At 37.5% G+C, this 14,045-nt stretch overlaps 1 protein-coding gene across 1 annotated transcript in view; it reads right to left on the bottom strand.

Moving 5' to 3' along the window:
* XKR4 (XK related 4) overlaps nucleotides 1-14,045 on the bottom strand; it is a 487,807-nt gene that overhangs the window by 183,359 nt on the left and 290,403 nt on the right. The window contains exon 3 of the mRNA XM_044658009.1: nucleotides 10,816-11,015. Coding sequence (XP_044513944.1) covers nucleotides 10,816-11,015 — 200 coding nt within the window. The remainder of the gene's footprint in view (nucleotides 1-10,815; nucleotides 11,016-14,045) is intronic.

Raw genomic sequence — 14,045 nt, forward strand, 5'->3', positions numbered from 1 at the left:
AAACCCTCAATAGCTTCCTATTGCTTACAAAATGAAATTAAATCTCATAACCTGGGACTATTCCCAACTTGTATTTCCAGTCTCTTTGCTCACTCATTCCCCATATCAAAATAGTCATCCCAGTCTGCAAAACTAATTCATTTGTGTTCTTGAAAAAAATTTCTTAACAAGAAATGGTAGCAGTTGTGAAAATTTGGACAAGGCATAAAACCTCACCTCCAGATAGTAGCTAGCACCATGCTTTGTACATCTAAGAGTCTCAGTGAATGTGTTGATTAATAGTATGGCGTAAAGTTGTGAATACCACAGGTTGGAGTGATTACAGTAGCTGTGGGAACTGAGTTTCATGGGTTATCTAAGAATGTGCCACCTGAAGCTCTTTTGGACATATGGTACTGTCATAAACTATTTAGGCTATTAATGGACTACTTCAAAAAAGTGGTTGATCCTCTTTGGTAGTTTCTTCCTCAAGTACAGCACACAGAGGAAAAATATAAGTAGCACCCTTATTTTCTCAAATCAAATGTTGGCACAGTAGATATAGCACTGGGCTATTGAGTGCAAATTCAGCCTCTGACATTTACAAGTAAATCACTTAGCCTTTGTTTGCTTCTATTTCCTTAACTGTAAAATGGTGATATCACTTATCTCACCAAGTTATTATGAGGATAAGATAAGATAATATTTGTGAAAAATTATTTATCTCAAAGCTTAGTACATAGTAGGTACTATATAAATATTTATTCCTTTCCTGCTATAAAAAGGAAAAAAAATTAGTAGTGGTAAGGAGGAATATGAAATTAAAAACAAGTGTCTGAAAAAAGTTAAGGAAAATATTTTAGTTTCTACCATGTCTTTTCAAGGAATCAGACTTCATATTCATGTAGATTAGAATAGGCAGAATTTTCCAGACTAAATCTTGACTTCATTTTCTTGTTTTGGGTCAGCCAATTTTCTATTCAGAGCCACACTTTTCATTAAATGAAATCTTCCCAATATCTTCAAAATTTACCAGTGTCTCATCAGTTTTTGCATAATTCTCTTGACCTAGAACATGGGTTTAAGATCCATTCTGTTGTTGTTGTTTATCCTTCTTCCTTGAAGAAGGTCAATGGTTTCAGGATGCTGGTACAGAGTGCATAGTGTATTTTATTATGGCTGATGAGCTCAGAACACTATAACACAGATTTGGCACAAATAATCCATTTGAACATTTGGGATGGAGACATCCCTAGATTTCTGCATTTCACATTTTCTTTGTGCTATTGTGATTCTTTTTTTTAGTTTCTGAACATATTGACTTATTAAATGATGTATGCCAAGTGCATGATAAATCAGGACGAGTTACTTTCCTCAGCTTTGGCACTGGACTCTGAATACAAGGGGAGACAGATTGTTATACATTAAAAACAATTAATCAAATAAGAACAATTAATTAAAAGTATGCTACTGTGGAATACAGAGCCTTCTTTGTTGGGGGAACACCATGCTAAGCAGTCCTGGGACCCCTGGAATTCTGGGTGAGGCTCTCCCTGTACCTTTGCAGGGATTCCATGCTTTGCATCTGCACACAACACAGTGCCTCCTATATCTCAATAATGGGTACTGATATTCTTCAGAGAGAGCTTGGCAATGTCCTTCTACTGCTTCTTCTGATGTCTGTGGGAGCACTTGCCTTGGTATGAGTTCTTGAGCCAATCCCTCTCTAGTTGAACTTCCAATTGAAGAAGAGGTATTAAGTGCCATTAGACTTCTCTAGTGTGGCAAAATGCCTGGTGCTGTTTACATCCCAGGAGAGAACTAGAAGCAGGGGATCATTGCTCATATGGAAGCTGACTGCTTTTTCCAGGCTGTATGGCAGGAGGAGGTACCTCCAAAGAGACCAAAAATGCTACCATTGTCCATCTCTTTGGAAAAGGCAACAGGTTGTCCTGTGACAATTGGGGCATGAGGTGGGTCTCTATCTTAGTCATTGCTGGCAAAATTCTTGCCAGAGTCTTCATATAGAAGACAGTCATCAACCCAAGAGCCAGTGTGACTTCAGAAAGAGCTGAGGAAGGATTGACATCATGTTTGCTGGCTGACAACTCTAGGAGAAATGCCAGTAGCAGAACTGAAGTCTGTATAGAACTTTGGTTGATTTATCCAAGGCCTTTGATACTATCAATTGTGAGGGCTTATAGAAGATAATGGACAAATTTGGTTGACCAGAGAAGTTCATAATTTTCATGAAGTTCTAGATAACGAATGATGCTCTCAAGCTTTCCCAAGTTCCAGTGGAGTGAATGAGAGGTGTTGCTTGCTCCCATGCTTTTTTAGCATTATGTTTTCCATGATATGGTCAGATGCCTTCGATGAGGACAAAAGTGGCATCAAGATCAGCTACAGCACTGCCTGTAAACTGTTTAACTTGAAAAGGCAATTAGGCAAGACTAAATTGGAGAGAGAGTTGCTGTATCACTTTTTGTTTGCAGATGATTGTCCACTCAATGCAATCTTGGAAGCTGAGATGAATAGAGTATGGATTGCATCTCTTCTACTTGTGTTAATTTTGGCCTGACAATCAACAACACCAAGAAAATGAAGATTCCCTACCAGTCAGCATCACAACACCAGCCAATATCACTCTATCCATATGTGGAAGCTTCATTTTATAGATGGAGGAAAAGATTGGAAAGAAGCTGAAAACATTCTGATGAGAGTTTTCTAAAATCTGTCTGACCCCTTTTCCTACAGAAACTTCTCTTCCTCTCCTCACTTCTCCTTCCTTTTATTTTTTGTGATTTCTATTTTTATTCATATATGTGTGTATATGTATATATTCATATAGTTATATATTCAAATAAAATAACTATCTTTCTGGAGGAAATAAACTCAAAACTTCCTGATAGAAAAAAGATTTCAAAACCCTGCGCTTCCTATATCCTCCCTCCAATAAAAGAGACAGAGATTGGGGAAAGAGATACACACAGAGAAACAGAAAAAACCAACAAAGACAAAGAGTCTTCCTCATTAGCCACTGCTTATTTTTCAACAGAGAATCTAGACTAGTGAAAAGAACAGGGTTTTAAAGTACTATATTTTATTCCTGACACTTCCAAGCAACATGTCATAACTGGGAAAATCATCAGCTCTCTATTTAGAGCATTCAGGTTCAAATGTTCACTCTGCCATTTGTTTTTTTATGACTCCTGTTGTGTATCTTTACCTCTCTTGGTCTCAGTTTTGTTATCTGTAAAATGAAGAGATAGACATTTAAGGACTTTCAGCCTTAAAAATTATAAACTTATCAGCAGTGAATCACTACCTCTGCAGTGGATTTCACTGTACCACAGTTAAAATAACAACCTCACAGGGCTATTATAAGGAAAGTATTTTGTAAACCTTAAAGAACTTTACATTTAGGAATTTCTATGATTAAGCTTAAAAGTGATTTTGAAGGACCTTGAATACACAAGTTGGAGGTTTTCAGGAAAGAGTTCTGGAGCAATTAGAAGACCTTGGTTTTCCAGTTTGGCTCAGTTACTTACTAGCTGTGTAGCCTTAGACAAATTGCACACCTTCTCTGGTTCCCAGGAGGTCTGAAGGAGAGAAGAGATGGAGGGAGTGAGGGAAGAAGAAGACAAGAGAGAGAGAAGGAGGGAGGAAGGATGGGGAGAGAGGGAGAAAAAGTATATGTGGAAGAGGGAGAGAGAAAGTTAGGGAAAGGAAGAGAGAGGGAGAGAGAAAGTTTGGGAAAGGAATATATATATATATATGTATATATATATATATATATATATATATAGAGAGAGAGAGAGAGAGAGAGAGATTGCAGACCTGGTGTCAGGAAGACTTGCTAGGTATATGATCCTGGGCAAGTCACTTAATTTGGCCTCAGTTTTCTCTTCTGTAAAATTAGCTGGAGAAGGAAATGGCAAAATATCTTTGCCAAGAAAACTCCAATTGGGATCATGAAAAGTTAAACAAGACTGAATCCACCATACAACAAAAACAAATATAATTATATATTCATATGTGTTTATCTAGATGTGTATGTGTGTTTAGGAACAGAGATAAGGATAAGAAAAGATACTAGATGTGATTTTATTGGTATAGGGAAATCCTACTTGAGAAATCTCCCTCCACTCTTTCTCCCATTGAAATTTGTAATCTTCTATGCAACCCATACTTTTAGAGAGTTGCCTAGAGAAGGAGTATCAAACTCAAAAGAACCAGGGGCCACTAATCCCTTTATAAGGATCCCTACAGGTATCATATTGATGTAGTTGAAACTGTTAAGTTATCTATGTTATATTTTTAATTTGCTTCGTTAAATATTTCCCAACTACATTTAATTTTTGTTCAAGAATATCATAACATTTGTCAGGTAGTGGTGTTTGATATCTCTAGACAAGAGCACTGACAAGTTAAATAACTTCCTTTGAGTCATACAATCAATACATGTCAGAGAGGACTTGATCTCAGTTCTTCCTGTTTCCAAGTTTGGCTTGCATAGTTTATATAAATAAATGAACTTAAATTTACACCTTCTGATTTTGAATCCAAATCCATTGTTCCTTCTACAACACTATGAAGATTTTAGCAAATAAACATAGAATAAGAAGGAATCTTAGAGATCATTTAGAGCAATCCCTAATTTTACAACTAAGGAAGCTAAGATATAGAGGAGTTGTGATTTGTCCAAGATCACATAGTTAATAGTAAGCCATAAAGCTGTTTCAAACCCATTCTTTCTGACTTCATATCCAGTATTCTTCCTTGAATGCATCATGAGATCTCAAACTTTCTTCTAGCTTTAAGAATCTATTCCTACTATTACAGAATATCTTAAATGATATACTTTGTGGACCTTATTTCATTAATTTGAATATGTTCTTCTTGGTTATAACCATTTTAATCAGAGCAGCTAACACTGACAGAGCATATTATTATTGACAGAGTACCTTCCTTGCCATAATCCTCTATACTATCTACAAGAAATGACCCATTTTATATTGAAGGAAACTCCAGTTCAAAGAAGTTTAGAGGCTTGGCCAAAGTCATACAGCTACTAAGTGCCAAGCTAGTACTACTCATTATCTTTCCTCTCAAATTCATCTTTTCAAATTATGTCTAGTACTGTAGAAAATAATACTGCCTTTCTAGGGTCCCAATTTGGTCATTTCAGTGTCATCCACAACCTCTCACTATCACTTGCTCCACATATCCAATCAGCTGCTGAATTCTGCTGTTTCTATCTCTTCCATGTATTCAACATTCCCTCCTCTCCACTTATATTCCCATCACCATAACTTAGATTCTCATCACTTCTCTCCTAGAGTGCTCCCATTTGGTCTTCCTGCTTAAAGCCTTCTCCACTAAAGCCAATCCTCTTTTCACCTGCTAACGTGATTTCCCAAAATAGATCTGATCATATCATAATTGCCTTTTCCACCTCTCCCATTTGCCAGAATACAAAGAATTCCTATTGTATCTAGAACCAGATATAAGCTCCTTTTCCTATACTTGGTCGTTCTTACTATTTCACTGTTGTTACATTTTATTCCACTCCTTACACTCTAAGGCCATATTAATCTATTTGCTTGTTCTTCCATTTACTACTTCTTCCAGCCCATGTCTATGCATTGCTTATATATCCTCTTTGCCTGGAATGCTCTTCTTCCTCACCTCTATCTCTTGGAGTCCTGGTTTCCTTAAAGTTTCAGTTCAAGATGATTGGCATGTAATGAAAAAAAAACTAGAAAAAGAACCAATTTAAAATTGGTTCTATTAAAAAATAAATAAAAAAGAAAGAGCATTGGTTAATGTGATTAAAAAAAGGAAAGAAGGAAACCAAATTACCAGTATCAAAAATGAAAAAGGTAGTCACCTCCAATGAAGAGGAAATTAAAGCAATCACTAGGAGCTATTTTGCCTAATTATAGGACAATAAATCTGACAATCTTCATGAAGTGAATGCATATTTACAAAAATATAGATTGCTTAGATTAACAAAAGAAGAAATGGAATATTAAAAAAATTCTATCTCAGAAAAAGAAATTGAACAAGCCCTCAATGAACTGCTGAAGAAAAAAATCCCCAGGACCAGATGGATTCACAAGTGAATTCTGTCAAACATTTAAAAAACAATTGAACCCAATACTATATAAACTATTTGGCAAAATTAAGCAAAGGAGGAGTCCTACAAAATTCTCTTTATGACACAAATATGGTACTGATTCCCAAGCTAGGAAGATCAAAAACAGAGAAAGAAAATTACACATCAAGATTCAGATTAATTGCCACCTTCTGCATGAACCGCCTTCTATTCATTTTATATGAATTCTGTGAATACTCATATGGACATATGATGCCTTCATCACTGGATTATGAGCTCCTTGAAGAGAGGGACTGTTTCATTTTTTATCTTTTTTTGTGCATAGTAAACACTTGCTAAATATTTGTTGACTGATTTATTGACTTTAACTCAAGTCTTCTGGTTATAACAGCCATGCTATTTTTATCAAACCACATGGTTATTTTCAGCTCTGATAATTTATTCTCTTCCCACCCATGAATGGTTCAAAATGAGGGTAGCCAAGTCATTCTGTCTCCATTTTTCCCATCGCAGTAATCTTTCTGGAATCTTACAAAGAACTTCCATGTTCATTCTGCCATGGGAGAGAGGAAAGCTTGGGGTGAAGATTTGGAAGCCTAAATTCCCAGGATGGGGAACCCTGATCCCATTGCTGATCACAGACCAAGCAGCTGCCCTGCTGTGGCTGTGGGGAGATCACCAACCCTGTGAGGCACCACTGTGAGAAATTATGCTTCCCTTATGCTGTTCTACAGTGAGCTTGTCAGCCTCCAGCACGAGGAGTTATCTTTAACATATTTATTCAATAAGCAAAGAGAGCTGAGGAAGGATTTTCACAGCTGGCAGTGTGTGAGCACTGCATCAGCTTCCATGAGGACGATGCAATTTTTAGATTGAGTTTGAAAATGCCATATTCCCTGTTTAATTTCCTTTTTGTCTTTAAGAGGGTATTCTTCCCTGCAACATGGCAGGTGGGGAAGGGGAAGGGGGCTGGATTAAAAAAAAAAAGCAGTTGTCTGGCACTCCTGGAACGTTGTCTTTAGTTAGGATCCCTTCCCTTCAATTCTAGACACACAACTGTCTATCACATGAGGAAATGACTGCAGACTGCAAGGCCTTGCTCTGCCTGTTAAATTGAAACATTTCAGATATTTTAATTAGCAACTATTTGCAAAGTACTTCACAGGTTCAATGCCTACTCATAATTCATATTTATAACAGGCAGCTCTATTATTACACAAACATGAGTGGGATCCTTCAGCATTAAGGATTTATGAAACCACATGTTTCGGCACTTACCTAGTACTAGTCTGGCTGGATCTCTTTTTCACATTTCTCTTTTTTTCCTTTCCAAGACCAGGAGAAGTCCTGGCTCCTTTAAACCTACATCAATTGAGTTCTCATCTTGGAGAAATTTCCCATTACCAGGTTTATTTGTAACCAGAGCTCATCTCTATCAGAGGGCTCTGTTTGGTCTCACTCTCCCTAAAGAGCCGTGTTTCTCTTCTTAATCACAGACAAAGCAGGCAATGTTGCCTCAGTGGTTCTGTTTGAATTTATCTAACCTTCGTTATTTTAGTAGGACCGTTTCTCTGCCTTCTTAGTAAACAAATAAACTCCAAACTTAGCAGGCTTATTATCCCCCTTTGACATTTCTTTCCTGCCCTTTTATCAATGCTGGTGATCTCTGGATCAAGCTAAGGTTGGGGTCCGGGGAGCTTGATATGGTAGTGTTAGGAGATACAGAGCAATTTTTTTCCCCACCGTCTCTCAGAATTTCCTATGAGCTTGTTTAAGAACTGCTTCAAAGGTCGTCTAATTCAGTCCCCTCATTTTGTAGATGAAAACAATGAAGTTCAGAGGGGTTACCTTCAAGGAAGCAACTGGCTTAACCATGGCCATTATAGGTGATATTGGAACTGAGTTTTTTTTTTTTTAATTCCAAATCCAGCACAATTTCTGCCACACCTCATTTGCCTCATCTAAGAAAAAAAAAAGGTGAAGACCAGGAGTGGCCATGAGAGTCATACTATGGTGATGCATGGGGTGAGGGAAAGTTTTAAGATTAGGGGATACTACTGAAGAGTCAAGTAGTGAGGGAATGAGCCTAACTCTTCAAAGAGTCACTTGGGACTTCTGATTCATCTGTGTGCTGTTCCTTGGAGGATTTTGTTCATCTATATAAACACTCATGGCATTTTTTAATCCCGACTAACTGTTTTTAGAGAAAGGTGCTTAAGACAGTCACATTAGGTAGGGAAAGAAATATCCTCTCCAATTGCCTCAGTGTGGTTTTGAAAACTTAAGCTTTTGCAGACTGTAAAAAAAGTCTTTTGGAAGAAGCCAGCAGGGTGGTCCAGCCGCCTTGGACCACAGAGAAGGTAAAGATGATCTTGCACCTTTATCTGCAGCTCTGCTTCTCTCTGTAACAGCAGCCACCATAAAGAGTGGACAGATCTGTCAACAGCCTATTGTGTCTTAGTTCTTCTTCTCTCCCAGGGGCCTACATTCTTTAGAAACAATAGACTCACGATTTTGCGGTGGGAATGAGCACTGCATTTTGTGATAACACCATCCTTTGAACTAGCCTTCTAATTTCATGAGAATACTAATTTGCAAATCATTTCACACATAACGTATTCTAGGGCCAATCTTTTGAAGCATTTGTGGAATAACAGAATTTTAGAGTTGGAAAGTACCTGAGCCATTATTTACTGCAACTTTTTTATTTGAATGACTAAGAAACTGAGGTGCAGGGAAAGTGGTAGGGCAGAGTCTCACTTAAAACTACCATAATAAATACCATGATTGCAGCTTTGATCCAGTGTATTGAAATCCTGGAGGAAGCACTTTCTCCTTGCATCAAAGACCATGCCCTACTCTCCTCTCCCCCATAGCACATTTCATCTTTGATCCTCTAGCCCAGTGATGGGCAAACTGCAGCCCGTGGGCCAGATGCAGGCCTTCTCCTTCATAATCTTTCAGTCATTAATAGGGCTTAGTATCACAAAAAAGACAAGAATTTTGTAAAATGTATCATTGTTATTTTTTAATAAATTATATTGGCCCACCTAAAGTTTTTTTCCTTTGGCCTCCTCTTTAAAAAGTTTGCCCATCACTTCTCTAGCCCATTCATGGCACAACTACCCTCAGTTACTAGCAAGAGTATTTTGTGTGTTCTCCCTCCCCATGAACCCATTTCTCTCTGACTCCTGGGGGAGCAAAGGCCAGAGTTTCTGCAGGACGAATTTTCTCCCTCCCAATACAACTGCACTGTAGGACTATTCTCTGCGCCAGCATGACTATCCCTATTTCTCAAATGAACTTGTCCCAGATGCAGTCATGTCTAGTTACATTTTTAATGAAAAATTTAAGCCTTTTTTCCCACTATAACCAGTTAGACTCCTCGAATTAACTTTTTAATATGATTTTCCTCCTTTCTGAGTTTGTTCTCACTCTCTTTCAGTTTTGTTATTCCCCTACTCCCTGAATATTTTCTTATTCTTGTTTTGCATTCCTTTCCTTTTTCATGCTCTTGAATAAACTCAGACACTGTTAAGTAGCATTTTAAAAATTGTACAGAGCTCTGACTCTGGTGCTCTATTCTATAGCAAAGTTTGGGTTGAGCATTCCTGCTTGCCTAGGCCAGAGTTGTTGGATCCTTTAGATTACATCATCTAGACCAATGTGTCAGATTAAAATAGAAATGGATCTGTGAGTAAAGCATACTGATATAAAAAAACCATAAATGGACATTTTCTATTGTATTCTAGTTTTATTTATTTTGTTAAATATTTCCCAATTACATTATAATTTGTTTCGGGCTGCACATGGGAGTTTTTCATGTTGCATGTGGACAGTGGATCACGAGTTTGACACTTTTGGTCTAGACTTAATAGATAATCTTCAGAAAAGCTCAGAGGGAAGCCATACACAAGAGTGAATTCAGAAGGATACTAGGCTTTTGTCAGCATGGCAAAATGATGGCAGCAGAGTTAAGTCCCAGTACGGCATAAATAAAAGTTAAACAATCAATGCATGATCAGAAGCCTCTACCCTTTACACACATCACTTTGTCCTTATAATGCCCAGACACTAGAAAAACCTAAATTGAGGAAATAAATTGGCATTTATGTTAACAGTTGAAAAATCTTACTGTTTCCACTATGAAATAAGAGCGAAAAAGGAGGGAGGACAGTGTTTAAGCATGAATCTAGAAATTGCATTTTTTTAAAATGTAGTGGCCAACAAATCACAATGATCATGTCCTTTTCTTCTCTACGATCTCATGTCAACAACACTTCTCTTCATGATGAGGCAATGTTACTCTTTGGCATAAGCCCAGTGGATGTATCCTTAGATCTATTGTAAACTTGGAGCTAAATTACACCATCAAACACATCAAAGACAACACTGGCTTTATTCCTTTAAGTCTTCTATTAACCAAGCACAAAATAACAAACAAAAAAACTTTTTTTTCTTTTTTTATGAAGAGGTCAGTATGAGGGCAAAAGAGAACTCTATCTCCATAAGTCAGTTGTGATATGGGAGAGTGAGGAAAATATTATATATCATTCACATACACAAGTACAATCATAGCAGTCTATGTTTCAGTGAAGGTGGAATGACCTGAGTTTTTGATAAAAAGTTACTGAGACAATCAGTGGAAGTTTTCAATAAGCATTCAATCAGAATCTTTCCCCAAAATCCCCAAACCCATGGTGGCGAGCCCTTACCTTGGAGGGCCTGTAAAGTATGAGTCTGAACGACAATGCAGAGTTGCAGGACCAGTTGTGGAGCACTCTCCAGAAAGGTGGCTAGCAAATGCAGCATACTCACATCTGCATACTCATACACCATCTTCCAGTAGAACCTCCATCTGTCGTTCTCCCCACTCCGGCGGCTTCGGATGCCTAAGTATATGGTGTGGAAATATCTAGAAACAAAACGAGGAGAAAGAAAATGAAATGAATGATAATTTGTAATCCAAACCCTTTCACTTTTCTCCCTATCCCCTAGACATCATGAACAAAAAATGTATAATGCATGTTTTGGTTTCTTGTATTTTTGAGTGCATCTGAGAGAAGAATTTTGACATCCTTTGAAGCTCATTTTAAACGAGAGTGACTTTAGTCCCCATTCTGTAAAGACTTGGTTTTAGCATATGCAGAGAAGAAAGAAAAGCCAAGGAAAACTCTTAGAATATTGGTACTTGAGCATTGTCACTTTATTTCTATTTGGACAGCTGGATGGCATTTTGTCCAACCATGACACTCCACTAATTATTTAGTTATCTCTGGACCACTTGGGTAGCCTCAGGTGTCAAAAGTAGTACTATCTGTAAATCGAATAGCATGACACATGGTAATTTTTCTCTGGTGGTAGTCTCCTGGTCTTTGTATGCTCTTGAGATTAAGCTACAATCTAGCTTCATATTATGAGATGCATTGGCAAGTGTGTAATATCTGATGAGGCTTGATTGATGGTGAGAATGATCCAGAGAAAGGTAGAAATAACTGAGATGCTGGGCACCACAATTGAAAAGAGTTTCTATTTCTACTACCAAGAGAGATTCATGTGTTACTTCAAATAGTCCCCAGTAAGCCTCTCTATTGTGCCATCTCTTTGCCACCATCTTGGCATTGTGTCTATATTTCTGATTCTTAGAAACTCAGAGAAAGTGAAGGTTGTTGTCTCATCCTCTCAAAATCCAAGGAATCTTCAAACAGGAACCAAAGTCAGAGAAGCAGTAAATATATATGAAAAATGAAATAACATATTTGGAAAGAGCTTGACAGGAAGAAAAAAGGAAAGCTCATCCATATGCAAAAATGAACAACTTTCCTTAAGTCATTTTCCCTTTGGTGAGGGGTCTTTGAATTAGAGCTGGAATGTGGGATATGGGTTGGGCAATATGTCAATAACTATTTAGACTGCACCACTTGAAACAGAAACCATATATAGAAGGGGTGTGGCCATCCAACAAGTGATCATCCATCCTTGGCCATAAAACCTTCAATAATGACAAATTCATGAAGAAGAATGTCCCATTATTTTTCAGCTCCATTTGGTCCTTTTATCATGTGCAGCTGAAAAAAAAACTGCTAAGAATTCAGACTGCCAAAAATTGGAATGGTTTGCCTCAAAAGATTGTGGGTTTTGGGGCAGCTAGATGGCTCAGTGGATTGAGAGCCAGGCTTGAGATGAAAGGTCCTGGGTTCAAATCCGGTCTCAAACATTTCTGAGCTGTGTGACCCTGGGTAAGTTATTTCACCCCACACCCTAGCCCAGGATTGATTTTACTAAGGTAGAAGAAGTAAGAGATTAAAAAAAAGTTATGGATTCTCTCTTCTTGGAGATTTTTAAGTTTAGCCTGTATGATAGCTTATTGGTTATGTTCTAGTAGAGACTCCTTTTATATAGGAGTTAACTACATTGGCTCTAGAGGTCCTTTTTAATTTTCCAATTGTATGAACTTACATCATCTATACATTGGTCTCTGGGGCCAAGCAGAACAAGTCAAATCTCTGCTGCATGATAATCCTTTAAATATCTGAAAATAGTCATCATGTCCTTAATAATTCTTTTCATCTCCTTGAAAACAGTTTTCCCCCAACTCCACCTTTTTTCAGAGTTGGTTACTTAAATAAACTTCACATATTCATAGGAATCTGCTTTCTCATCCCTAAAAGGATGAAAAACTTAACTCATGCATGCTTGTTCATGCTAGGTAACTCTTGCTGATGTCCTCCCACAAGTTTACCACAAGGAATCCCACTCATTATACCAGTGTCTTTCTGTGACTTTTCCTAATATCACAAAGTATTAGTGGAATGCATGGGCTACTCCTTATGTCTTACTCTTGCCACGTACCCAACCCATTTTTCTTCTTAATTATGCATTTCTCAAGTGAAATATTGTAAGACTTTTAATGGTGACTTATTTGTTCCATTGCAGTCTACTTACACCTACTCTGTGTCTTTATATTGTCAATTAAACAGAATCTTCATGGTTAATGAAGTGAGCATCATGTATATTGCTCATTGGAAGAGTGCATATTTTTTTCTTCAACCAAACTCCTATCTCTGCCAGCAAGAACAATTGGTTCTCAGCCTGTTCCCCAAAACTCTCTAGTTGGGGCTCCACATCTTTTTTGGAACTGCTAAAGTAAAATGTTCTCTAATCTATCATCTCTAAATCTTGACTATTTTGAAATATCAGCTCCCTCTGCAATGCTTTGCTCCCATTCATCCATTGCTTTGCATTTTAAAAAATTCTGTAAGCATGTTGTATATATGTATATATGTGTATGTATTTATGTATAGGTATGTTTGTGTGCTCAGTATCCTCAGTAATAATATAAGCTACATGAAAGCAGGGGCAATTATATTCTACCTTTTTTGTAGCTCCCCAAACCCCATTTCAGCACCCATTTTGCTGCCATTCTTATAGTTATTTGATAGATTCTTGTTGAATGAATAAATGAATGAATGAATGCTGTTTATTTTCTTCAAACTGCCATGAAACTTTGACATCAAATTAATCCAAAGAGGAGAACCCCTCACCCCACAAATGCTACCTTCAGCTATTTTATTCCTAGTTTTCCCCTGTGGTGAAGATTACGAGTTTTCTTAGCTCTATTCTGCCACCAGCAAAGAAAGTTTAAATGGTTCCCCCAGGTTTGTGGCTCACAGGGGCTCGAACTCTTCTGGGTATAATAGAAACAACTGCTATTGTGAACAGCTTGAGATAAAAAAGTAGCCTGGTATTAATGACAGGTTTCTTCCTATAGAGTAAAACAAGTATCTGGACACTAGTTTACCCCATGTAGTTTCATGTAGTAAGATGTGACATCAGTTCTTACTGTTACACAGATCCATGATCCAAATGGCAAATAAAAGAAAAGGAAGTTATTACTATTTATAAGTCTCTGAACTTTTGTTAAGGAAGAAATTATCTATTCCAG

Source organism: Gracilinanus agilis, chromosome 1 (assembly GCF_016433145.1).
Source record: "Gracilinanus agilis isolate LMUSP501 chromosome 1, AgileGrace, whole genome shotgun sequence".
NCBI classification, from domain to species: Eukaryota; Metazoa; Chordata; class Mammalia; order Didelphimorphia; family Didelphidae; genus Gracilinanus; species Gracilinanus agilis.